At 36.0% G+C, this 27,358-nt stretch overlaps 3 protein-coding genes across 19 annotated transcripts in view; 2 read left to right on the forward strand and 1 right to left on the reverse strand.

Annotated features, from left to right (window-relative positions):
* Positions 1–8,843, forward strand: part of glrbb (glycine receptor, beta b) — a 40,998-nt gene extending 32,155 nt beyond the window's left edge. For 2 of the 3 annotated variants that reach the window (XR_015506761.1, XM_087280384.1), the window contains one exon: positions 8,033–8,843. Coding sequence is in view for 2 of the 3 variants with exons in the window: in XM_087280384.1 (XP_087136510.1) it covers positions 8,033–8,329 (297 nt within the window). In the remaining variant the exon portion in view is untranslated. 3 annotated transcript variants of the gene reach the window in all.
* The window catches only part of pdgfc (platelet derived growth factor c), a 290,898-nt gene that overhangs the window by 160,151 nt on the left and 103,389 nt on the right, over positions 1–27,358 (reverse strand). The window lies entirely within an intron of this gene.
* gria2b (glutamate receptor, ionotropic, AMPA 2b) overlaps positions 24,997–27,358 on the forward strand; it is a 64,519-nt gene continuing 62,157 nt past the window's right edge. For 8 of the 9 annotated variants that reach the window (XR_015506602.1, XR_015506603.1, XR_015506604.1 and 5 more), the window contains exons 1-2: positions 24,997–25,237; positions 25,338–25,478. Coding sequence is in view for 6 of the 9 variants with exons in the window: in XM_087280061.1 (XP_087136187.1) it covers positions 25,153–25,237; positions 25,338–25,478 (226 nt within the window). In the remaining 3 variants the exon portion in view is untranslated. 9 annotated transcript variants of the gene reach the window in all.

The following is a 27,358-nucleotide window of genomic DNA, read 5'->3' on the forward strand; positions in this document are numbered from 1 at the left end:
TCTTTATGGACATGGCACTGACATTTGTTTTTCTTAAGAATCCCTGGTTTTACTATTATCTTGTTTTAATTTTAATTCAATTGATATATATTTTTGGAAATATAACATTTTCCTGTTCAAAATATTATAGGTAAAAACATAATTTTTTTCAAATTAACTTAAATTCCATAAAATTTTACCAGATCAAAAGTTTATTTAATTCAAAACTTTTGAATAAAAGAGTATCATTTACAACAACAGCATTTACAATAACACTAAGCAGCACTATTGTTTTCAACTTGAATAATAATAAGAATTGTTTCTACAACAGCAAATCAATATAATAGAATTATTTCAAACTGAAGACTGGGATAATGATGCCTTAACCTTGCCCTTAAATACTGTTCTGAGCATATATAAGTACACCCCTCTCAAATCTCTCTTTTAAATTCATATTTCTAATAGGAAGCTATACAATATTATATATGTGCATATACATTAGATTAGTCAGTACTGAAGCCAAATCTGGTGCTTATCTAACAAAATAAGTTACGATAACTATCCAAAAACTAGTACAGCCAAATTTATGTTCTAGAAAAATATTAAATACAAATTTAAAAAGGGAAAAAAAATCAAGAGAGGCGAAAAAGGGAAAAATTTAGTTGAAATTTTGTAGGTTGTAATTTTTTTTTTTTTGTGATATTTTGCTTGAATTTTATTGTATTATCTTTTAATTTCTAAATATGATTTTAAATAAGTTTAATAAATCAATTTTGTTTAAATGCACCAAAAAACATTGTCTATATTCACTGAGAAATGGATACAAATATTAATTTTCAAAATGTGGTGTACTCAATTATGCTGAGCACTGTAATAATATTAAATAATAATAATAATAAATTATATTGTACAAGTAGATTACAGCAAAAACTGTTAATTTAAATGGTGGTGATATCACTGTGTTATGCATTTTTTAACTGAAAATGTAAATAATTACAAATCAGTTTCAATTAATTAATATTATTTTTGATAAAAATATTTGATGAGCATAAAAGATCACTTTTAAAAACATTAAAAAACATTTTAGTGGTAGTGTAACAATGTAAATATGAACATTAATATATTAACTAAGTAAATATAGATATTATCTATATTTGTTATTAAACCAATGATAATTATAACTAATACCTTATTATATATTATCTTAATTGTATAATTTATAATACATTTATTTGGTATAATTTACATTCTGAATTTAAAATTAAACAGACTTGACACAAACTGTAATTACACATTACTAAAAAAAGATGAGCAGCACATGTGGATGCATATTATGCTTAGCTGTGTGATTTTAGCTTTTTAAAGATTGGCTTTTTTTTTATTCACTTGTGTTCCATCCCTGCAGTTATATAATGTAAAATCATGCGCTGCTAATGTCAGGTCTGCATGCAGAAGTGTAGGTGGGATAATCACAGTACTTCATGTTCTTCAGAAAACAGACAGTTTTATAGCAACAATTGGAAAAGGAGCTTGAAGGCAGGGATAGTCTGACAGACAGGAGAAATAGGCTGAATAATGTGCTCTCCTCAAGTCTATTATAAGCTTTAAATTGGCCCCAGAGGGAGGCTTTAGGATGCGCTGTGTTTTCTACCAATGTCACACATTTACTTACAGACCGGACACTCGACAGCTACCAGATGAAAATATGACCCCAAATTAACCCACATGCTCTTTGAACAACCACTGAAAGTTACTGACCTCCGCGAAAACCTCATTCATTGCTTTCAATTAGAGCAGTTTGGAAGCATCCCAAAGCTTGTTTTCTTCAGACACGGGGAATGCCTTTGAGCAGACACTATTTATCAGCAGAGATACTCTCTTTTCTGCCTCATTTTTGCCTTTATTGTGATAGGACAGTATACAGTTAAAGTCAAAATTATTAAAATAAAAAAATATATAAAATTATAAATATTTCCCAAATGATGTTTAAAAGAGCAAAGAAATTCTCACAGTATGTCTGATAATATTTTTTTTCTTCTGATGTAAGTCTTATTTGTTTAATTTTGGCTAGAATAAAAGCAGTTTTAATAATCAAAAAAATGAAGGTCAATAATATTAGCCCCCTTAATCATTTTTTCCCCAATTGTCAACAGAACAAACCATCATTATACAATGACTTGCTTAATTACCCTAACTTTCCAAATAACCTAAATAAGCCATTAAAGTTTAGGCTGAATGCTATCTTGAAATATATCTAGTATAATATTATTTACTGTTATCATGACAAAGATAAAATAAATCAGTTATTAGAAATGAGTTATTAAAACTGTAATGTATTTAAAAATATTTCAAAACTTCTTTCCATTAAACAGAAACTGGGGAAAAATAAACAGGGGGACTAATAATTCTGACTTCAACTGTATTGAGGAAGTGAAGCTCTATAATATGTTGGCATTAACAGGCTGTATTTTAAATAAATCCATTTAAAAGGCATATTTACTTACTTTTGAGTAGTTTGTATTTTGATTAATCAAGTTATAATCAGATGTATTTGAAATTAAATACTCAGAGTATTCCAGCTTTTTATTTCTCTTGACAATAGCTGCCTGATATCTGCATATAATACATATTTTAGGAGTGCTTGTTATAAAAGTAGTCATTGTTTGTTGAGTCTAATGAGTTGATGTAATCTGCACAAATTTAGCACACATAATCAACTCTGGAGTCAATATGAATCTTAAATATCGCCGAATAAAGTATATGCATACAGACTTTTAATTTTGGTCAGCCAGCCCCAGGGCTTCAGGTGAATTCTCATTCAAAAAAGCCGAAATTAAGATCTGACTTCTTTAAGAAACTGTGATCTTCACTGCCTGACTGAGATACGATAAATGTGGGTATCAGACTAAGCAAGTAGCACTGCATTCAATTATATTTTTCGCACCATGTCTTAAAAATATGGAAATTATTTTTACCCCAGTTTCTTTAATGGAATTTCTGCGCTAACCTGCTGCTAATGACGCCACCTGCGTTACACGGTATTTTGTCTCTTTATACACTTTAACAACCAAATGTATGCTTAGGTCCTGATTATACTGTATCTGAATTACATTACAACCACAATGCTGTAACAGGAACCAAATGAAATTGAAAATAGTAACATAAAGCTCTCACCGGAAGTTCATCATTGGCTGAAAAACACTAGCTGTGCATACAGCCCTTTGCTGAGAACTTGTCTCTCTTGCTGAGAACTGTCTCTAAGCAACACATAGAGCTGCGGTGGTTTGTTTGCTTTAAAGGAAACTACTCTCTGTAAAATGAGAAGAACCACATACAGTAGCAACAAATAAGCCAATCCTGCAGTTTTTAGCAGACCTTATTCTATCCTGCCTGTTTGTACTTTCTATAAGCCCACTGTTTGTTATTTCAAAGCAGTGTTTGATTCTGCCTCAAACAGCTGGCAGTGCAATATGAACTTAACTTCAGTTTTATTTATGCTTTAAAGCTACACTGAAAAAAATGTATCATTAGATTTACAAATTCATTTTCCTTCAGCTTTAGTCCCTTATTTATCAGGGGTCGGCACAGCGGAATGAACTACCAACTATTCCAGCATATGTTTCACCCAACGGATGCCGTACCAGCTGCAACCCAGTACTGAGAAACACCAATACACTCTCACATTTACATGTACACTAAGGCCAATTTAGTTTATCCAATACACTTATAGTGCTATATATACACTCACCGGCCACTTTATTAGGTACACCAATCCAACTGCTCATTAATATAAATTCATTAAATCAGCCAATCACATGGCAGCAACTCAATGCATTTAGGCATGTAGACATGGTCAAGACGATCTGCTGCAGTACGAACCGAGCATCAGAATGAGGAAGAAAGGGGATTTAAGTGACTTGACATAGTTGTTGGTGCCAGACAGGCTAGTCTAAGTATTTCAAAAACTCCAGATCTACTGGGATTTTGACGCACAACCATCTTTAGGGTATACAGAGAATGGTCTGAAAAAGAGAAAATATCCAGTGAGCCGCAATTCTGTGGTCACAATTGGCTTGTTGATACCAGAGGTCAGAGGAGAATGGCCAGACTAGTTCGAGCTGATAGAAAGGCAACCGTATCTCAAATAACCACTCCTTACAATCGGGGTATGCGGAAGAGCATCTCTGAATGCACAACACATCCAACCTTGAGGCGGATGGGCTACAGCAGCAGAGGACCACACCGGGTCCCATTCCTGTCAGCTAAGAACAGGAAACTAAGGCTACAATAATGTCATAAAGCACGAATTATCTCAAGACTGGTTTCTTAAACATGACAATGGGTTCACGGATGTGGTGGAACGAGAGATTTACCACGTGGATGTGCAGCCGACAAATCTGCAGCAAATGCGGGATGCTATAATGCCAATATGGACCAAAATCTCTGAGGAATATTTCCAGTACCTTGTTGAACCTATTCCACAAAGGACTAAAACAGTTCTGATGGCAAAAGAGGGTCCAACCCAGGACTATTAAGGTGTACCTAATAAAGTGGCCAATGAGTGTATACCGATTTTGGGTATATACTATGGGGGAAACCAGAGCACCCAGAGGAAACCCACACGAACATGAGGAGAACATGCAAACTCCACACAAAAATGCCAACTGGTCCAGCCGGGGCTCGAACCAGTGACCTTCTTGGTGTGAGGAGAAAGTGCTAACCACTGAGCCACCATGCCACCCTAGTTTTACAAATAAAATTACAAAAAATAATAACTGGTTGCAATGTACTGCAAACAATTATACAATTATTTAAAAAAAAATACTTGTGTTGGTGAAAATGCTTGTAAACACAGTCAGTTACATTTTAAGCGTACATTAAAAAGCGGAGAAATAAAAAACAAGAGTATACACTCAACAAAATGACTGTTTTTAATGACTAAAATGACTAAAAACTACTTCTTTAAAAGGAGCTGAAGCAGCTCAAATCTTGAGTTTGGGAGATAACCTGATTGTTTTATGCTCAATCTACTTACATTTGTAAAAACTAAGTTAACTTAGTTCCTTTAAGTTGTTCTAACACAAATCAATTTTGTGGAACCCAGCATTTTTTACAGTGAATGATCCGTTCATTCATTTTAAAGTGGCAGCAGCCTACAAACCATTTTAAAATGACTTGTATTTTATCATTTTTGACCCATTTTGTGTCCGTCTATATCTACGAGCAAGATTCGAAAGCTCAAATACTGTATTTGACAAGCAGTTTGCTAAATCTCACACACTAGAAGAGACATCAAGCTGTTTGAGGATTTAAGTGTTGTGTGCCCAGTGGGAAGTGGTGCAGTCCAGCACGGCATGGCTTCTGCCCCTTTCCACACATCCAGAACTAATACAACAGACAAGCTGGCATTAGAGCATCAGACATCACTTACTGAGACATCCCTCTGCTCTGTTAGTCAGAGAGAGGGAGAAACAGACAGTGCGATGTCACATCACTTCCTTATGCTTGTCTTGCCCAGTTCTATTTTTAAGCAAGGTAGGTGTTCCTTCACACCACTTCTGCTTTCGTCCCGTTGTTCCTGTGTGGAGGGTGATGCTTCACTGCTTCTGCCCTGTTAGGGCTTCAGGAAGAGCCAAAAATAATTGGCTGTCCTCAAGCTCTCCCCTTTTCCCAGCAGCTGAGTGTGTCGGAAGAGAAAGGAGGGTTTGTGCCTTTACATGAGGGACAAAAGTCAAAGGGAAACGTTTAATCAGATTTGGTTGGAGTTGTCCATGTCTGATGCCCGAGTGAGTATCATAATGCATAAATGATCCGCCTGCCAGCTAGTGTTTGTTCATTTCCTAATTATACAAATGAAAGTACCTAAGTGTGAAATTAAAGAGATAGTTCAATCAAAAATGAAATGATCAAAAACTCACGCTTACATTGTTCATAACGAGTAAGATTTTCTTCAGGGCAGTTTAGTAGTGAAGTACTGTGTATATTTACTTCATTCAATGTGGGAAATAAGTATTGAACATGTCACCATTTTCTCAGAAAACATATTTTTAAAGGTGCTGTTGACTTGAAATTTTCAGCAGATGTTGGTAATCACCTAAGAAATCCACACATACAACATACAGTTGAAGTCAGAATTATTGGCCCCCTTAATTTATTTATTTTCTTTTTTCAATATTTCTCAAATTATTTTTAACAGAGCAAAGAAATTTTACACAGTATGTCTAATAATATTTTTTCTTCTGGAGAAAGTCTTATTTGTTTTATTTCGGCTAAAATGAAAGCAGTTTTAAATTTTTTTATAATCATTTTAAGGTCAAAATTATTAGCCCCAATAAGCTATATATTTTTTCAATAGTCAACAGAACAAACCATAGTTATACAATAACTTGCCTAATTACCCTAATCTGCCTAGTTAACCTAATTAACCTAGTTAAGTCTTTAAATGTCACTAAGTTTTATGGAAGTGTCTTGAAAAATATCTAGTCAAATATTATTTTCTGTCATCATGGCAAAGAAAAAATAATTCTCTCGGTTAAACAGAAATTGGGGAAAAAAATAAACAAGGGGGGCTAATAATTCAGGGGGGCTAATAATTCTGACTTCAACTGTATGTTTAGTCACGTTTTTAAATGCAACAGTTTAATAAATATGAACATAGATGTAATAAAATAACTTGCAGTACTTATTTATATGTCTTCTTTCTTTCTTATTATTAATTTTTTATTTAAACAGAAACAAATCTATAGCTTTTTTGAGGGGACTTCCTATAAGTGTTATCATGATACTGAATTTCCGTACCAATCGATACTGTAATTTTAAAATCATCCATTTCAGCCTCTTCTATTAAGCAGGTGAACACAATGGCAAATCAGTTGTGTTTAAGAATGCACTCAACAGCTCTCAAATGTTAGTGGCAAATGGATGTTTACAAAATTTCAGTAGCGATTGGTGATATCTTTTTTCGGGTAGTGTATATCACCAAACTATGACTGGAAACAATCTGATAATGACAGAAAAATGACCAAAAAAAGTCAAACAAACAAGCAAAAGACTTTTTTTGTGATTAATGAGCCGTTTTTGTCATATAGGGAACACAAAAATAAATGTCTCCATAAGGTCAAAATTTACTAGTATTGCTATACTATGTTTTAGAACAGTGGTTCTCAAACTGTGGTACGTGTACCACTAGTGGTACGCGGGCTTCCTTCTAGTGGTACGCGGAGGAATGAAAAATGTCATGTACATGCTACATATATTTCAAAATGTATTAAAAATAATGTATATAATGTGCCATATATGACATATAGCCTATATTTCTGAGGTAATCTGCCACGTTTGTTTTACTGTGCAGAGTTATAGTTGCTTTACTGGGCCTACTGCGCTACTGTATTTCAATACTGCTCATTTTGGTGGTACTTGGAGAGACAATTTTTTTCTGAGGTGGTACTTAATGAAAAATTTTTGAGAACCACTGTTTTAGAAATATTCAGAAATTATGTCCTTCCAAACAAGCATCTGTATTGGCTTCTTTCTTAAATAAAACACAAGTAAACCCTAGAAAGTCTAGACCACGGGTGCTCAATCCTGTTCCTGGAGATCTACCTTCCTGCAGATTTCAGTTGCTACCCATATCAAACACACCTGCCTGTAATTATCAAGTGGTGTCAGGTCCTAATTAATTGGTTCAGTTGTGTTTGATATGGGTAGCAACTGAAATCTGCAGGAGGGTAGATCTCCAGGAACAGGATTGAGCACCCCTGGTCTAGACTGTTTTGTCTTTTGTCTGTTGGTCACTATTCACCTTCAGTGAACAGAAGAGACAGCTTTGGGAATTATTAAACACAACTCCTTTTGTTTTTCACCCAAGAAAGTCAATCTCGCAGGTTTAGAATGACACGAGAGTGAGAAAATACTGACAGAATTTCATATTTGCCCAAATATCTCTTTAATGTTTCAGAGAGGGGGAAAAAAACAGTCCAGATGTTGCAGAGATCTGACATGTTTTCTCTCTATTCATCTTTTTCCTCGCTCTCTTCCTCTTTATCTCTCTCAGGTGACAGAGACAAGGTGCAAAAAGGTATGCACCTCCAAGTCGGATTTGCGCACCAATGACTTCAGCATCGTAGGTTCTCTGCCTCGAGACTTTGAACTCTCAAACTTTGACTGCTACGGCAAACCCATTGAAGTCGGCAGTGCTTTCAGCAAATCGCAAGCCAAGAACAACAAGAAGCCACCACCTCCTAAACCTGTCATCCCTTCAGCTGCCAAACGCATAGATCTGTATGCCCGTGCCCTCTTCCCTTTCTCCTTCCTTTTCTTTAATGTAATTTACTGGTCTGTGTATTTGTGATTGCGTAAATATCATCCTGCTTCGATTCAACTCACTTTTCCCTCATTCCAATCGTCTCGGTCTGTATCATTTATACCTCTGACATCAAACGGAGCAGTTTACGCCAGGGTACAGAACCAAACTTTGGGATGAAATATAGAATTGCTAAATGGAAGACATATTTTACAAATTAAAGAGATTGAAGTTATTGCCTAAAATGATTCATTTTCAGCTACTATATATTTAATTTATGCACAAACCCGAGAGTTATTATCTTGCATGTGGAAATGGAATATGTGGATATTAATATATTGTATTTAAATTATATTATAGTATTTTTGACCTACAGATCAGCTGTTGAGATGATGCTGAAACATTTATACTGACAAACACTGCCATAAGAACTGTCTTTTGATGATGATCTTACTAATACAAGCATTCCAGAGATTACAAACAAGTGTAAAAAGCAGAATAAATAAAGCATCTTCTGTTCTTGTGAATCGAACATCAATAAATGGCCCAATGGCTCAGCTGACTTCATGGTCTTTGACTGTTTTTTCTTTTCTTTTTCAAATACCTCGCTTAGGCTAATCATGTTCATTCATTTATTTTCCTTTGGCTTGATCCCTTATTTATCAAGGGTCGCCACTGCGGAATGAATTGCCAACTTATCCAGCATATTTTTAAAGCAGCGGATGCCCTTCAAGCCACAACCCAGTATTGGGAAACATCCATACACCATCACATTCACACATACACTACAGCCAAATTAATTCATCCAATTCACCTACTGTATAGCGCATGTATTTGGACAGTGGGAGAAACCGGAGCACCACTGTGCCACTTGCTAAACATGTTCTCAAATATAATTCTAGAAATGTATAAACAACATAGTTTGGATTGCTGGGTGGACTGCCATAAATACAAATTACATAATGAAACTGTAACTAACATAATCTAGATTATGTATTTTATATAATGCAATGACTAAATTTCGGATTACTTTTAGCTTTACTTTTCACCCTCATGTAGGAAAATCTCTGTATTATATGAACAATAGTTAATAATTATGAAAGTATTCAAGGTCTGAGATATTTTTGTCAAGATTTTTAAAATCCAAAATTGGCAAAGACACTTCTATATACTGTAAAATGGAGCATTTTTACAACTCATGAGTTTCACAACCATGTTACATTCCTTCTCCCAGGGCCGTTCATATATCGACGATGATATTTAGCCGAACCATATTGGTGTTTCATAACATCTAATGTTATTCGAGGTGGGTCATTAGCCCAATGCTCAACCCCCAACCTGGAGGACCAGGACATACACTACTGACAATTTAGCTTACCCAATTCATCTATAGCGCAAGTCTTTTAAATTGTGGGTCGGAGCACCTAGAGAAAACCCATGCAAACACGAGGAGAACATGCAAACTCCACACATAAATGCCAACTCATTCTTATTGGCGGCGCAATAGCCTATTGATTAGCACTTGACTTATGGTACAGTAGCATTTCAGGGCGTACCGAGTTTGAATCCCGGCTTGAGAACATTTCCCGTCCCCACCCCTTCACTCCCATATCACTTCCTGTCTAAAATTACTGTTCAATCCATTTAATAAAGGCTAAAAGGCCAAAAATAAATCTTTAAAAAAAAGCCAACTGACAAAACCGGGGCTTGAACCGGCAACCTTCTTGCAGTGAGGCAACAGTGCTAAACACTGTATCACCATGCCGCCCACATTTTCTAATTACTAGGACTCCAGATTCAATGCTATAAGATACTACCCAGCACTAAAGCTTTGTGAATAAAAAGTGATTAATGCTTAAATACAATCTTAAAGGTGCAGTACGTGATTGTCTTCAGAAACATGTTTTCTTGTGCCAGTTGAAAGTCTCTTCACATTCCAATAGTAATGATTAAAGTAAATGATCTAAATGTATTTACATCTATTCTTTATATTCTAGCTAAGGCGTAAAACTAAAAAATGTTCATCCAATTAAATATTGTTGGACTGAAAAATAACTTGATTACGACAGGTATCTCAAACTGTCTGTCAACAAATTTAAATTTACATTTCAGCACAGCCTTTTTAAGCAGACAGATGTCACTCGCGCGCACCTGTGAAATAAAACAAATAAGACTTTCTCCTGAAGAAAAAATATTATAGGACATACTGTGAAAAATTCCTTGCTCTGTTAAATATCATTTGGGAAATATTTAAAAAAAGAGCAGGAAATATAAATCATTAGTTTTGGTAATGTGAGTCACTGACCTAAGACACACAATACACAGCTGTCTGGGAGTCTGTGTCCGACCTGTTCCAGCGCCCAACCCAAGCTCCAGTATTCATTATACTGTGAAATATAGGCTTGCAGATTGACCTACGAATGTCTTTGCACTAGTTGGAAATATGAAATCTGTCTGGAATGTAATGAAGCGTGCTAAATGGAGAATGCCCCAGCCCTCACATTCACACAACAAATAGGCCATGTCAATAAATCCAAAAGAGAAAACCTGGGAGCTGTTTACATAAAAAGGGAAGGGCAGGAAGAAATCGTCTTGAACCTGACTGCATTTCTTCCCACATATTATCCTTTGTGTTTTATACACAAGAGTTGCAGAGCATGTGTCCAGTGGTTAGTTAGTTGCTATGGTAACAGACACTGAGACAGCTACTGCGTGATTTTGCTGATATATTTCACTGTCTCACAGGGTCGACTGTGTCTGGAGTCGGGTCTGCTTCAGGCACAACACTGCATGTGAAAAGAGGAAGAAATAACAGTTATCAATATATTTTACCAGTTGATTGATCTGTTGACTGATTAAGTTAAGAATCACACACATTAAATTTGCAAATAAGACATTATTTCCTTATGGTGGCTTGAGAAATCAACCGTTTTGCTACACACAGTATACTTTTTCTTCTTAGACTATTTTAAGAATGCATCTCCTCCTAGACCGTTCATACTACAACCAACAAACTAACTCCAAACCTCCAAACTATACTGAATTAAGGTGCTCTATCTTTTCCAACTGATCCGTCTAATGATTTACCCAAATCTGTTCCGTAAAATTCAGAAAACTCCCATTGACTTAACATTGGACCTAACTTTCTGATCTCATAACTTTGCGCCAGACTGTCATATAGACTTAAGGTTGGGCTCATTTAACTCAGACTACCAATCTGCCAATCACTGATGACTTACTAGCCACACCCTAGCAACCACTTACAGCACCCTAGCAACTGTCTCATAGACTTCTATTGTAAAAAAAACTGCCATTGACTTTACATTGGACACACTAGTCATAACATACCAATTCATACTAGACAACGGCCTAGAACACCATAGCAACTCCCTAGCAACACTTTAGTAACCGCTTAGCAACTAATCAGAACACCCTGGCAACGACCCAAAACACCTTAGCAACCACCAAGGAACATCTTAGAAACCATAGTAACCACCTAGCAACACCTTAGCAATCGCCTAGCAACAGCTTAGCAACCACTCAGAACACCTTAGCAACCACCAAGAACACTCTACCAACCATATAGCAATGCCTTACCAACCACACAGAACAACACAGCAACTGACTAGTATCACCTTAGCAACCACCTAGCAACACCTTAGCAACCACTCAGCATAACCTAGCAACCACTCAGAGCACCCTAGCAACTTCCTAGCAACCACCTAGCAACGCCTTAGCAACCACTTAGCTTAACCAAGCAACTGTCTAGCAACACCCTAGCAATACCTTAGCAACCACTCAGAATAACCTTGCAACCACTCAGAACACCCTAGCAACTTCCTATCAACACCTTAACAACTACCTCAAACACCCAAGCAACCGCCTAACAACACCTTAGCAAGCACTCAGAACACCTTAGCAACCATTTAGTAACACATTAGCAAACACTCATAACCACCTAGCAAGAAACATACCAGTCCCAATTAGAAACACACTAACCTATATGTACTTTTCTATGTGTGCCGACTCAAATTCTTAAAAACTCAATTATTTAAACTTTTAAACTACTTTGGACTTTCAGGCGAGGTTTTCTCAAGCCACCATAAAGTTTGTCTACAAACTTTACTTTTCTAGTTAAATATGTTCTAGTTTGGATACATTTTTTAGCACAAAAAATCTGAACATGGATCAAGTGAGGATTCTGAATGAGGGGATGTTTTTTTTTGATCACTCTTTAATTCTGAAAAAGCATATTGCAAACAACAAATAACACTGCAGACAAAAATAAATGTCAAATAAAAATTGTTGGGAAAGATATAAGTAAAAAGTGGTTGGAATATTGTATGAAAGTCCTGCTGAAGTGAAAATTTATTATCATGTATGTATTAAAAACTATGTATTAAACTTGAAATCTAGACATAAATTAATAACGTGTTGGAAAAAAAAACACTTAAAGTGTATTTGAGATGTTTTCATTCCAATAAAAGCTGTTTTTGCCTCCAGTGTCTCACCTTTAGATATCTTTAAAACATTAGATTCAGACTGCTGGAGGAAATCATCTCAGTCAGTGCTTTCCCTATGAAACCTTCATCTGGATATGCTTTTGATTAGGCATTATGTATTTTAGGAAGCCCACTTTAACTTAAACTTGAAAGCCTCAGACTTCAAAATATTAAGATGCACTATAGAGCCCCCTAGGGGTACAGCCTATGAACTTGCTCACTAAAGAGACATAAATGAAGTAAAGATCAGTAACTGTGCAGTGTACAGACCATTTTGAGAATTGTAAACAATAACAATGATCATAACAAGCATTTCCTGTTTTACATTTTTAATTTCCCTAGCTTCAGAGATTCCAAAAAATGCCACGTATTGATAAACAATCCAATGGCAGATGTTTTAATGTAAAGTTATCATTGAATTGCCTCTTGCTACAATTATGAAATAGTTTGACAACAAGCAGGAAATGTTTATGGGACAATGACATGACTACATCGAAATGGTCGGCCAAAGTTGGCCCATGGTAATCTTTGATTTGGCCCACCATCCCATCTGAAGAGAGAGAGAATAATGGGCATGGTTTTGAGACTGTAGTTTCTAATTAAATGTCATTTTTGTTTGTTTGTTTTATTGATAGTCCCCAAAAGCTAATGAAAGTTTAATGTTTCGATTAAATTAATTTTCTTAAATGCACATACTGTCACCTGATGGATAGAGTACAATAGAGATATCATTGAGCAAATGGAGACAACAGCTGATTCTGCTTGTTTAGTGTATTCAACTCCACTGTAAAATGTGATTGTGTTTTTTTATTGTAATACGTTAAGATAAAAAGGTTATACTGCATATACGATTTTAAGTAAAATTTTCTATTTATTTTGAAATATTAAGAAATTAATTAGTTATAGCAACTTTAATGTAATATAGTAATATAGTATATTTACCTTCGGCTCTTTAGTTTGGGATAGTTTGGGCACCCCTGGTATAGAAGTCATGGGAATACATGTGAAAGTGCTAAAAAAAAATCTAAGAAATATAGAAGTACGTCAATAAGTTTTCATTTTGCATTTTTTTGTTGTTAGGATGACACAAGTTTAATAAGTTAAAAGTTTCAGCTGATCTGACTTGATGTATAAAACCGCTCATCAAAGTCAAGATGACTCTGACATGGTCAATCAAATAAAAGAAGGTGGGGCTCAACTCTTTACAGATACCAAACTCCAATGCAACAGTTCAAACTTTAAGGGAATGGGGTATACGCACATAGACATTTTCAATTTCAGTCAGCCTTAGGGCTTCCGGTTAATTGTTATTCCATACAAAATTCGCCGCTTTTAAGATCTGATTTCTTTAAAAACAACTTTCTGGCTGAGGTACGATATAAAGTTGTTATCAGACCAAACAAGAAGCACTCCATTCAATTATATTTTTTCACACCATGTCTTTGAAATATGTCAATTAATTTTACCCCAGTCTTTCATCTCTCTTTACACTTTAACAAACAAATGGATGCTTAAGTCTGTTTAACTGAATGTATTGTAATTACATTACAACATCAATGCGGTAAAAGGAACCATATGAAAGTGAAAATAGTCACATAAAGCTCTCACCGGAACTTCATCATTGGCTGAAAAACATTGTGCATATAGCCCATTAAAAAGAATGAGGTAAGATGTAGCTATGTGGCTAATTATTTGACAAATTTTATACACGTTTTAAAGAAAAACAGTCAACATTCTGTGGTATTCTACCGGACGTTTTATCAAATTTGTTAGCGAGTAGTCTACTGAATAATCATATTTTGCGTAATTCATAACTAAACAATGTTTATAATCTAATACTCACACATTAATTTCTATATACGTAATTTAATAATGTTAAAACTAATGTTCTCTTTCTACAGGAGCTATGAACATTATTTTCTTTTGCAAGTATACTGTATGTTTTGTTTTGCCTGTAGCCATTGAGTGGGCTATATGCACACATACTTTTAATTCCAGTCAGCCAGTCCCAGGGCTTCCAGTTAATTGTCATCCCATACAAAATCGCTGCATTTAAGATCTGATTTCTTTTAAAAAAAACTGTGATATTCACTGCCTGACTGAGATGTGATATAAAGTGGCTATCAGACCAAACAAGAAGCACTGCATTCAATTATATTTTTCCATGCCATGTCCTTATAATATGAATATTAGTCTGCTGCTAATGACGGTGTCTGCATTTAAATGGTCTTTCGTCTCTTTTTACGCTTTAACAACCTTATGGATGCTTAAGTCTATTTAGCAAATTATATTTGAATTACATTACAACATCTATGTAGTAAAAGAAACATTATGAAATTGAAAATAGTCACATAAACTTATCACTGGAAGATTATCAGTGGCTGAAAAACACTAGCTGTGCATACAGCCCATTGCTTATATACTACAGCTTCAGCTAAACATATTTAATGTTCCACAGAAGAGGAAAAAAAGACCTCACCTACACTTTTGGTGTGTAAATTACCAGCAAGTGTTCATTTTTAGCTAAACTATCCTTTCAAAATGTAACAAAATGGCAACAACACAAAGAAATATCTGGGCTAGCTGATTACCTTTTTGTTCATGTGACATTAAGCGTCTATTGCTTTAAATAAAAAGCCCATTACAATCCTCCAAAATGGACCCCTCTGTGTTCAAGACATGGTTGCAGCCTGGACCCAGACCATACTCATAAAGTTATCAATTACTTGATATGCATTTCCTCCCTCTAAGCATTACACAGCGAGATCCGCCTCCACAGTCGTTTGACTAATTACTGTGGTAGCGCTGCTGCCTTTGTGCAACTAGACATGCAAACGTGGAGGTGTAAGCCTTTGAATGTGTGGATATCAGCGTGATAAGCACAAAAGCCTGCACTCAAGAAATATACTGTAATATTCTGAACTGCATGTCAGTGTTTTTGGATATCATAATGCACAATGCATTATTATAGACGACATACTGGATTGATAGTCAACCATTTTAAATAAACAACTCATTCAAAGCTAGCAAGAAACAAAAAGTGTTTCAAAGTTATTTTCAGCAGCATGCAGTGCACTTGACACTACTCAGCGTGTGTTTCCAAGCCCACCCACAAGCATTCGCCTCTGCGCTTTTCCCCATGATTGCTGTCTCACACATTGTTTCAAGCAGCGTGTCTGATTCCTGCTGGTTATCTGTCCTCCCACCTCGTCGGTCAGATCACTCTGTAACCTATATCACATAGACTAGCGCCTAATACAACCTGAACACACACTGGGTGAGGTGGGGAGGAATCCTGGCTTCCTCATCCTTCAATTTCCACACCCTAACGCTGCCCTTTGTTATTATTATAATCTATAGTGACATCAATCTACAGCTGATGTTAATATGGCTAATGGCATGTAAAACAATGGGGCAGTAACTCAGTCTGTTTAGAAAGGGTGACACTGAGGGAAAAAAGCTAGTAGCATCATTCCAAATGCAGAATTTTCCAGTGTTTTTTTTTTTTTTTTTTTTGTCCACGCATGAGTGAAGTCAGACTGTGAAGGGAAAATTTGATCATGAGCTCAGACTGATGATAAGGTTACTTGCAAACATGCAGACAGACTGTCACACTGGACTCACTTTTCTTGATATGGAATGTGTGTGTGTGTGTGCATGATATAGTGTGTGCATAAATTTGGTTTTATAGCTTGAAAGGGCTGTCGTCTTTCAAACGAAGGCATGACAGGACTGGATAGGGCTGGAATGGGATGGAATGATGTGTGGAAGAAATGGATGATGAAAGGTCATTTTTTCCCTCCCCGCCTTTGTCTTTTTCATACTTCATCTCTAACCTCCAACTCACTCTGTCTTTTTTTCTCTAACCAGTCTAGCTGCATGTTGCATGGGTGACACTGCTGATTATGGCCTCAATGTAACGTCAACATGGATTAGGGGAGCTGTAATCTACAGTAGAGTGCAGATACAGTAAATGGGGGAGGTATGCGTTTTCAAAAATAACCAATGCTCTTCTTTCAAATTTAAAATGCTAAAGAGTATTCTGTTTTCCACCAAAATATTACGGTATTTATGTAGATCATGAGCCACTCAACACTGAGTATGTTTACATGGACTTAAATAATCCCATACGATTGACATGATTCTCTGATTGAGAGTCTACCATGTAAAGAGCGATTTTACCATATCCAATTTTATCTGATTACCGTAATCTGACTAAAGTCATAATCGAACGAAATAGAAATCAAATTAAGACATGTGGAGTATGCCGATTTTAGTCAAATTATTGAAATTCTGTAAACACCAACTATTACCTTTGTGTAGGATGTTCACCACATTTTGCGACAGGATAGGCTATAGCTATTTGAGACTATTCTCTGCACCTACCGAGTTAGTGAAGGACCACACAAACCTGCATCGCAAAATGCAGAATTTTTTTCCCATATGTTGTGCGGTATTAAATTCCATTAGAACAACACTGTTCAGATGTTCATACTCGCATCCAATATCTCATTTGTCACGAGGGGCATGCATGAAATGTTCCTTATAAAAGTGAAAGTGCCAAACTGCAGCTAAAGTCAACAAATGAAAAATAAAACACCCGAAAATTGAACTCTGGAAGAAAATGTGGATAGCGTGGTGATACACTGACATTAATCGAATTATGTGCTTTAACATGTAAAACGGGATCATGAAAGAAACATTCAAAAAGCAACTCATGTAAACACCTTAATCATATTATTGTCGAATTCAGATAAAGGCAAATAATTTGACCACTGATGTCCATGTAAACGTAGTCAATGAGACTAGGAGACTAGAAAGATGCAAAGAGAAGTGTATTCTGGAAATTCAAAGTTTCTCTTTAATAATAATAAAAAAATATGTGTTTTATTCTGCAAACTACTAATGGCATTTCTTCATGTTTATATCAATTTTAGACAACACAACAAATGTTTTGATTTCAGAAAAAAACTATATTTGGTGGATTAAGACAACAATCAAATGAAAACATTTGTTATTTTGATCAATGTTGCCAGATGTAGCTGACTGATTCAAGCCCAAAAACTATCCAAAACCCGCTGAAAACCAAAATGCACCGCCCAAAAATCATTAGACTATAATAACCGGTGTGTCTCGTTGGGAGATCACAACTGTTGTAAGCATTTGTATGTGAAGAGCGGGACTATGGCATCTCTTTGCGAAATCATAACAGGTTTAGAAGTGTAGACCGGGGCTGGCGGGCATGCTGTTGCAAAACCACCCAAATTTTCCCTACCCGCCTGTCATTTTTTTACCCACAAAAACAAATTAAAAATCCTACAAATACTGGCAACACTGATTTTGACCAGCTGTCATTAAAAAAAAAAAAAAAAAAAAGCTGACAATATTTGTGTTTTATGTTTGGAAGAAATGCACAAATATACAGTATAAATAAATATTTATTTATTTATTTATTTATTTATTTATTTATTTATTTATCCACACATATCTCACTTGATCATTTGAATCTGATTGGTCAATCATGGCTTTCCAACATATGTAATTTCCCACTAACAAATGCTTAAACAACTGCTGAGCAGATTATGTGGTGGCCATGGAGGAGTGGAGAGCATGAGATTCCTAAAAGACCTAAAGACTTTAGTGACAGACGAGTCTCCGCATTGATCCCATAAGCCAGCCTGAACACCCGCCGGTGACCTACTCACACCTGCAGCTTCTTCACGATGGACATCCAGCGTTCTCCAACCTCCGGTGCCTAGTTTGGCCAGAGGAGAAATGGTCATGCCCAACTGAGCCTGGTTTCTCTTGAGGTTTTCTTTTATTCACTTTCATCAATTGGTGAGGTTTGTTCCTCACCACTGTCACCACTGGCTTGCTTGGTTTGGGACAGTGTTTGGACTTTCAGCAGTGTAATTTAAACTGAACTGAACTAAACTGAACTTTAACTCCGAAAACTGGACTGAAACGGTTTCAATTTACTAGAACTTTTATGATAAACTTCTTTCACACAATGTACATTGTAAAAGCGCTATAGAAATAAACATGAATTGAATTGAATTAAACTAATAACATAGGCTTGAATTTTTGAAAATAATTGGATACAATATACCATTACACACACATGCACACACAAATCCTAGACAAATAACTGGATATATATATAGTCAAATTCTATATAAATGCCTATAGAATAGTTCTATGTGTTCATTTTGTATACTGTATGCAATGCCTTGTGTAACATTCCCTATAAAAGCAAAGCCAGAAACACAAACAGCAGCCTGTGATATAGCTATAGGCCAAATCATGCTATATCATGTGAACTTCTCTCAGTGTGTCACACTTAGGTCCGTGGCGTGCGAAATGGCCATTAGTCCTGGAGCCAATCTCCTTGCCCACCGCATGACCTTTTTGCTTATATGTGCAGATTCATGGTGGCTTTTCCAGGAGGAGGAGAGCGGATAGAGCAGTAATGAGTTAATGTGAGGACAACTCACTAGATAAACAACCACGAGCATGAAAAAGGACATTAAAGAGTGCCAGAAAACACAGAGAGAGGAAGCGAAAGCATTTCAGTGTCATGCATAACAAACACTGGAACTTAAATTGATTAAATTATAGTTGGACATCCTACTTTTTATAGTGACAAAGTGGTGCAGTGGGTAGCATTGTCGCCTCACAGCAAGAAGGTCACTGGTTTGAGCATCGACTGGTACAGCTGGTATTTCTGTGTGGAGTTTGCATATTCTCCCATATTCACGTGATTTTTCTCCGTATGCTTTGGTTTCCCCCTCATCTATGCGCTATAGATGAATTAGACTAAAATTGGCTGTAGTGTATGTGCGTGAATGAGTGTTTCCTAGTACTAGGTTGCAGCTGGATGGGCATCTACTGTGTAAAGCATATGCTGGATAAGCTGGCGGTTCATTCCACTGTGGTGACCCCTGATGAATAAAGGGAATAAGCCGAAGGAAAATGAATAAATCCTTGGTGATGGCCATGTTCACTTGAATATTTCAAGAGGGAAAATCCTATGTACATACAGGACTGAATCTCCAAAATGATCATTCAATGTGTACGTAATACAAGTCTCTCACAAAACTGCACTGAATGACATCATGGTGATGACACAAAGTGATGTTCTGGCAGTTGATTTGGAATTCACTATTTTTGGCCAAAAAAATTATAAAACTAAGGTCCAATCCCAATTCTATTTTTGTATCCCTACCCCTTCCCCATGGGCCTTAAAACCGAGTGTGAATGGGAAAGGCTTCAAAATGTACTCCTAAGAATTGAGACAGCACTACAGCACCTGCACATGTCATCATATGTCATCACAAGCTCTTGCTTCATATGAGATCAGACGATCGCGACTGCTGCAGTTTTTCTAGCTGCTTTATTTTTTTAGTATTTCTCTTTAGGAAATGACTGAAGGCATATATTATGTTATCATAATGATCTAATGTGACAATAAGATTGTATTACTGTGCATTTAACACAGTGGCCATATTCATCAATGTACGCAATAAAAACAACATTAACATAATAGCAGACACTGTAAAAAGCCCATTCCCAGACACTAGACTTTTCTGACAGGGTACTCGAGTGTCACAGAGTGTCAGAATGTTGTGGGACTGCTGTACAGGAGTTACGATTATGGATTATAAATCGCAAAATTTAGCAGTTTTTATTTTAAGCACTTTTTTTTTTAAAAGCATGACAGTAAAACACAAACACTGTTATGAATTTATTAAAACATGTTTGTTTGTTGTAGAAATTTGTAATAATGGCAAAATATATACTAATTTGTGGCTCTCCTTAGTTCCAGGTGTGACTATACTGTCGTTGTGGCTGGTGTATTCTGGGAAATTTTCTTACCCCTTTGGTCTCGAGTGTGGTCCTGAAAAATCTTTGTTTGAAGGGCTTTTCACTCCTATTCATCGCCTTTTGTTTATGTTTGGAAAGCTGCACACTTGAAGAGTTGCCATGTGCACTTAATATAAGCAACACTTAATAATCATCTTTGGGTTTAAGTTGATGGATTTTAATGAGGTATAGTAGGAAGGTGCAGATCACTCCATGTTGGTGTTTGGCTTATTTCCTTAGCTAAAGTGTCGGGGATTAGGTTTAGTATGGCCTTGTTCTTATATGCTGTTATTTATAGAAATATTGGCAACAGTATTAAGTCAAGTCATACCTTGTTCCATGTAATTTCTAACATTGTGCACATAGGAAAGAAAGAGTGACATCTTTAATAAGCATTTAAACATGCCATTAAGAACTTAAGATTTGCTATAGTTTGCATATGTGGTCAGTTTAATTTGCTGAAGGAGGATCGCAAAAGAACATTCATTCATTCATTCATTCATTCATTTTCTTGCCACAGAGGAATGAACTGCCAACTATTCCATACTCCAATTCCATATTCCAATCTATTCCACTATTCCAATTATTCCATATGTTTTACACAGCGGATGCCCTTTAACCCACAAGCCAGTACTGGGAAACACCCATATATGCTCATTCACACATACTCTCACATACGGCCAAATTAGTTTTCTCGATTCACTTATAGTGCATGTCTTTTGGTGTACCGGGAGGAAACCCAGGCAAACCCGGGAAAAACAAGTAAACTCCATACAAAAATACTAACCGGCCCAGCCGGGACTCGAACCATTGACCTTCTTGTTAGTGCTAACCACTGAGCCACCGTGCCACTCCTCACAAAAGAACAGTGTGAAAAACAAAAACAAAAAACAAACAAGAGATAGGTTATTATTTCTTTAATTTTCTTTTGGCCTAGTGCCTTATTTATCAGGAGTCACCATAGCGGAATGAACCGCCAACTGTTCCAGCATAATTCCAAATATTAGCCAGACATTTAATTTGCAAAGCCTTATTATTTTTCATGTGTGCTGCTTTTGGTAGATTGTATTGATCATAATAGAAATGAGCTGCTGCATCTTTTAACTTGGGTTCTGTCTGTAGATCGTTCACAGATCTTCACAATCCTATTTGCATTTCTTATAGGGTCACACTTTCATGCTAATTGTCCCTGTTTGATAAACCTGGCTCTTTTACATGACAATTACTTGCACACGTCTACTCAAAACCAAATGTTTCATTAGTATCAGTATTCAGAATATGAAATTACGGTAATTCATTTTGAGCTCCTCCTGGGAATTTTCACCTTCTGATTGGAGTCAAAATATGTTTGTGAAGTGATAAGAAGTTAGTGTTACCTGAGCCTGAATGATTAAAAGTGGGTTTTGGTTATCCTCACCTTTCTTTAGAAAAAAACACACTGTCATTTTTTCATCATGAAATATTTAATTTTCCATTTATCACTTCAGTGAGCTCGATTTGGATATTTGCAATTTAACTCTGAAAGACCTTCCAGCCTGGCATCTTGTTATAGCAGCTCATGCAGTATGGAGCATGGGCCGAGGGGAATGAAACTGGGACGTGGAGGTTGGGGAGCTGTAAGAGATGATGATTGCTTGTGGTCTGTGCCGAAGGGATGAGAGGAAACAGAACATTTTCAAAATGCAATCGCATATCTGCAAGTGGTATTAGATTCATTGTCATTATATATAGAGCAGTGCAAGAAGTCTTTCATCAGAGACTGTATTTTGGGATTTAGAGAATGTGGCCTGTGATGTGCACCTGAAAACCTAGAAGTATACCTTACAGTTATTTGTGGAGGCAGGTGTATTAAATGTCATGCAAACTATTCCACACATATGAGTGCACAAATAGTGTGAAAAAAGATGAGTCTCACAGGAGGTTGTTCAAAGGCTGTGAAAAACAAAGTGTTCATAAAATTTTAATAGCTTTTACTTTCATCATACATGTGGAAATCCAGAGAAATGATGATGAGCTCATCTAAAAACGTCACTTTGTTTTTAGAAAGTGAGAGGGACCTGTCCATGGTCCTGAAAGCAATGCATCCTACATCAAAGAAGTGGTCAATACGTCAGATGCAGAGTATTTGAGTGTCCGGTACTTGTGGTCGGGAGCAGTAGAACTCCAGTGGGGCTCACAGCAATTAGAGGGAATGCATATGTAGCACTCATCAAATACACTCTATATTTAGCCTATAAGAAGTGTAACAAACGCTACAATTTAGAGGTTTTTGAATTAGTATAAAATATTCATTCATTTATGATCGCCTCTTCTCATTTATTAAGTCATTGCACTTAAGAGAGGAAATGAACTAGAATATCATATCTGCTAGAGCTGTTCCTTCATAATTTGAATCTTGGATAAATAAAAAAAATCTGAAGCTGTTAATTTGAAACTGGTGCGTGCTTGCTGATTTTCTTTCTTTCTTTCTTTCTTTTTTTCTTTCTTTCTGTCTTTCTTTCTGTCTTTCTTTCTTCTATCTACAGTATATATTAAGAGTGTAAAAATACATGTTGAATGTCATTAACAAGAATATCATGGATATGTTTTGTATTGTGGTTTCAGTTTCTGAATTAAAAAAATTCTAAATAGTTTAATTGCATTCATTCATCCATCCATTAGCAGCATCAAATGCCAATTAAAGCATATTTTTACACAGCGAATGCATTTCCAGCCTCAACCCAGTACTGGGAAATACCTACTCTCACATTCACATATTCACTCATACACTACCTGACAAAAGTCTTGACGCCTATCCAAGTTTTAGGAACAGCAAATAATATCTTGACTTCTGGTGGATCATTTGGTATCAGAAGTGGCTTATATGAAAGGCAAAAGGTTCTAAATTACACTTATTTTACCAAAGTAAGATATAATTATGCCTTGATTTGGAATTATTTATTTAGGACAGTAAGGTGAGACTTTGACAAAAGTCGTGTCACAACAGAATTAGTGCGGATTATAAAGTCATGGTGCAGTGGGAAAATAATTAATATTGTGTATGACTCCTATGAGCTTGGAAGACTGCATCCACATCTCTGCAATGACTCAAATAACTTATTAATAAAGTCACCTGGAAGGGAAAAGAAAGCGTTCTTGCAGGACTCCCAGAGTTTATCAAGATTATTTGGATTCATCTTCAATGCCTCCTCCTTCATTTTACCCCAGACATGCTCGATAATGTTCATGTCTGGTGACTAGCATGGGACACCTTGACCATTTTTGCTTTCAGGAAATTTAACGTAGAAGCTGAAATATGACAAGAAGTGTTATCCTGCTGAAGAATTTGCCGTCTCCTGAGGTTTGTATTGTGATTGGCAGCACAAATGTCTTTATACCTCAGGCTGTTGATGTTGCCATCCACTCTGCAGATTTCTTGCACATCCCCATACTGAATGTAAACCCAAACCATAATTTTTCCTTCACCAAGCTTGACTGATTTCTATCAGAATCTTGGGTCCATGCAGGATCCAATAGGTCTTCTGCAGTTATTTGTGATGATTGGGATAAAGCCCAACAGATGATTAATCAGTAAAATCTACCTATAATCTAACTAGAAGTTATTATTCAAATTATTATGTGGTGCTCTTAACTTGTATCAACGACACGACTTTTGTCAGGTAGTGTCCAGCCAAGTCAGCTTATTCAATTCACCTATTGAGCATGTCTTTGGATTGTGAGGGAAACCGAAGTACCTGAAGGAAACCCACAAGTACACAAGGAGAACATGCAAACTCCACAGAGAAATGACAACTGGCCCAGCCAGTTGTGACCAGTGACCTTCTTGCTGTGAGGCAACAGTCCCACTGAGCGACCATGCCACCATGGTTTAATTTGTCTAAATGAATTTAAAATGCAGACATTTTGGAAAATACTTGTGCTTGTAATTTTAAAAAATACTATATTTTTACTGTATTTAATAACGCATTAGTACATTTTAAATACTGCAACGTATTTAAACGAATCTAAAAACGTTTAGAAGTATTTTTATTAAATAACTAATGTAATTAGTCAACAAACTGTACATTATTTTAAAGTGCTACTAACAAAATCTGCTAATATGCTACTAAAAATGCCTGTAGCCAAAAACAAACAAAAACAATTAAGAATGTGGCACGTGCAACTGATGCGCCTTTATTTCTGAGCCTGTATGCATGTCTCGTTATTAGTCGCCGCTGTGACAGCTGCGTTGCTCCTGTATGTTAGTAAAGGTATCAACTCACAGAAAGGCGCGCGACTCGAGGGAGGAGAGAGAGAGGAGAGAGAGAGAGAAGGAAAGAGAGAGAGATAAATCTGCATTATTCCTCCAGAAGCGGGACTGAGGCAGGAGTCCGCGATAGAGGAACCACCTGCAGACCGCAGCCGCTCTCATTCTCAGCAACGCCTCAATATGTTACGGATTTGACTCACACTGTAAACGACAGATTATTTCCTTCACACAGTGGCTGAACACACACTGTCGAGGAGATGCAACAGTTGAAGAATTTATCGATTTGTCTCATAGCCCTCTTATTAGGGATGACAACTGGAGGCTCTCCAAGTGTTCAAATCGGTACGCGCGTCATTCATTTAATTTTTTAGTTTTGTTAAACTAGCGTTTGTAATAGACGTGAACTAAGAATTCATAAGCTGTATTTGTGTGTGTCGTACAGGAGGCTTGTTTCCGAGGGGAGCCGATCAGGAGTACAGCGCGTTTCGAATCGGAATGGTTCAGTTCGGAACGGCTGAATTTAGACTGACGCCTCACATCGATAATCTGGAAGTAGCAAACAGTTTCGCTGTAACTAACTGCTGTAAGTTGTCTTGTTTTTCTACATCAAATGCATGTGATCGCTTTTTTTGTTTTTGAACAAAGGCAGAATTTGGCTATTGAGAATGAGTGGTTTGTGTGCTGAAGTTTGAGTGCGGCTTATGGTAGGAATTTGTGTATAGCTGGATGTGAAGTTGGTTTCCACAGTAACGGAGACGAGGACGAGCTCCCATCATCGGAAGCTGCTTAACCATCCTATTGTCTTCGGGTCATTCCCTTATTTTTACCAAAGTAAACGCTATGGATTTGTGTGTTTTTTGTTCTCGAACAGAGCTTTATTAAATAATATTTTTTGCCTTTTAAAACATAACCATTTAAAATAAAATCACAACACGGTACTAGTTGTATGATCTTACCCAAGATTTTCAACCGTCTATCACCTTTTACCTTTGGCCTTGTCAGCATGTTGTGCGTATATATATATATATATATATATATATATATATATATATATATATATATATATATATATATATATATATATATATATATATATATATATATTTATATATTTTATACTTTTATACTTTTATATTTTAAGTTATTATCTGGGACAATAGGTTCATGTGTATTCGTTCTACTAAAACCCCAATGTTTTTTGTCTAAACACCTGTGGACTTCAGTAATTGTTAAGCGTAGGTGGAAACAAATGGATTTGTCATAAAAGACGCACAAATTGATCATTGCTGGCTACTGAGGTCACATATTTCCTGTAAACTGTATATTTTACATACAACCATATTATAATAATATAATGAGAAGTGCATATTTCGCCCCAGTTATTCACCTTTTCCGTGAGAAGAATAAATAAATTAATTAATGACGTAAAAAAAAATGATTGTCTTTTTTAATTTTATATATATAACGATCATATGGATATAGATACATTTTAAAGCTAGGCTTTCTGATGTTTTTAATATAGGTAGCCTGTTGAGCTAAAAATAATCAGAGGAGTTTAAAAAAAATTGATGATGATAGAGCGCTCACATTTTCTGACCATCACTGCATTAGATTTAATCAGCTCAGAACTTTATGAGATGATCGTGAATAAATGAAGCCTTTATTAAGTGGATCACTTATATTCAAGGATTTCATTTGGTATGCAGTGGGCTGTTGCTAAGCAATATTGCGAAAAGGATTATTATTTAAGAAACTCTCTTCATGAGGTTTAGTAAACGTTTTTTAATGATCTTTACCAAAAAGACTGTACTGTATATATAAATCATTTGCGGGACATCATTCTATAAAATGATGGGCACAAATTATTTCATTATCTTCTCAAAAATCTTTTTTTTTAGAATTACTTATTTACATTGTGAACTTATAATTAAGTATAATTCTTCAATGCATAATGCATAAATAAGTGAAAAATAAATAATTGTTTAAAAAAATTATAACGTTCAGATAACGTTAGTCTAGTATTGACAGCCTGTAAGATGTGCATGAGCTTGATCTCACAAAACATGATCATTTTGTCATTTAGCCTGATCAGTATTTTCTATAGTTTTTTATCTTCACTGTCTAATTCCCATTTTATTCCCCAAGATGAGTGTTGTGTGTTAACAATAGGTCTTCCTGGCATCATTCATTTTATTTCTCCTACATAAAAACCCCTAGATGGCACTATGCATTTGCAGGCTTTATTGTTTCCATCTTTCTCATACAGTTAAGTGTGTCCTCTTAAAAGCAGCTGGAGAAAATGTGTCCATCAGTCATGTTTCATCTGGACCACAACTAGGTTTCATTTAGACACACATTCTGGGATGAGTGGATGTATAAGTGGAAGTATGTGTTTTACTTGACATGAAACATGTGAAGAACACATGATCCATTATAAATCACAGGATTCTGCTCTCTGATATA

Source organism: Danio rerio, chromosome 14 (genome assembly GCF_052040795.2).
Source record: "Danio rerio strain M-AB ecotype USA chromosome 14, GRCz13ab, whole genome shotgun sequence".
NCBI classification, from domain to species: domain Eukaryota; kingdom Metazoa; phylum Chordata; class Actinopteri; order Cypriniformes; family Danionidae; genus Danio; species Danio rerio.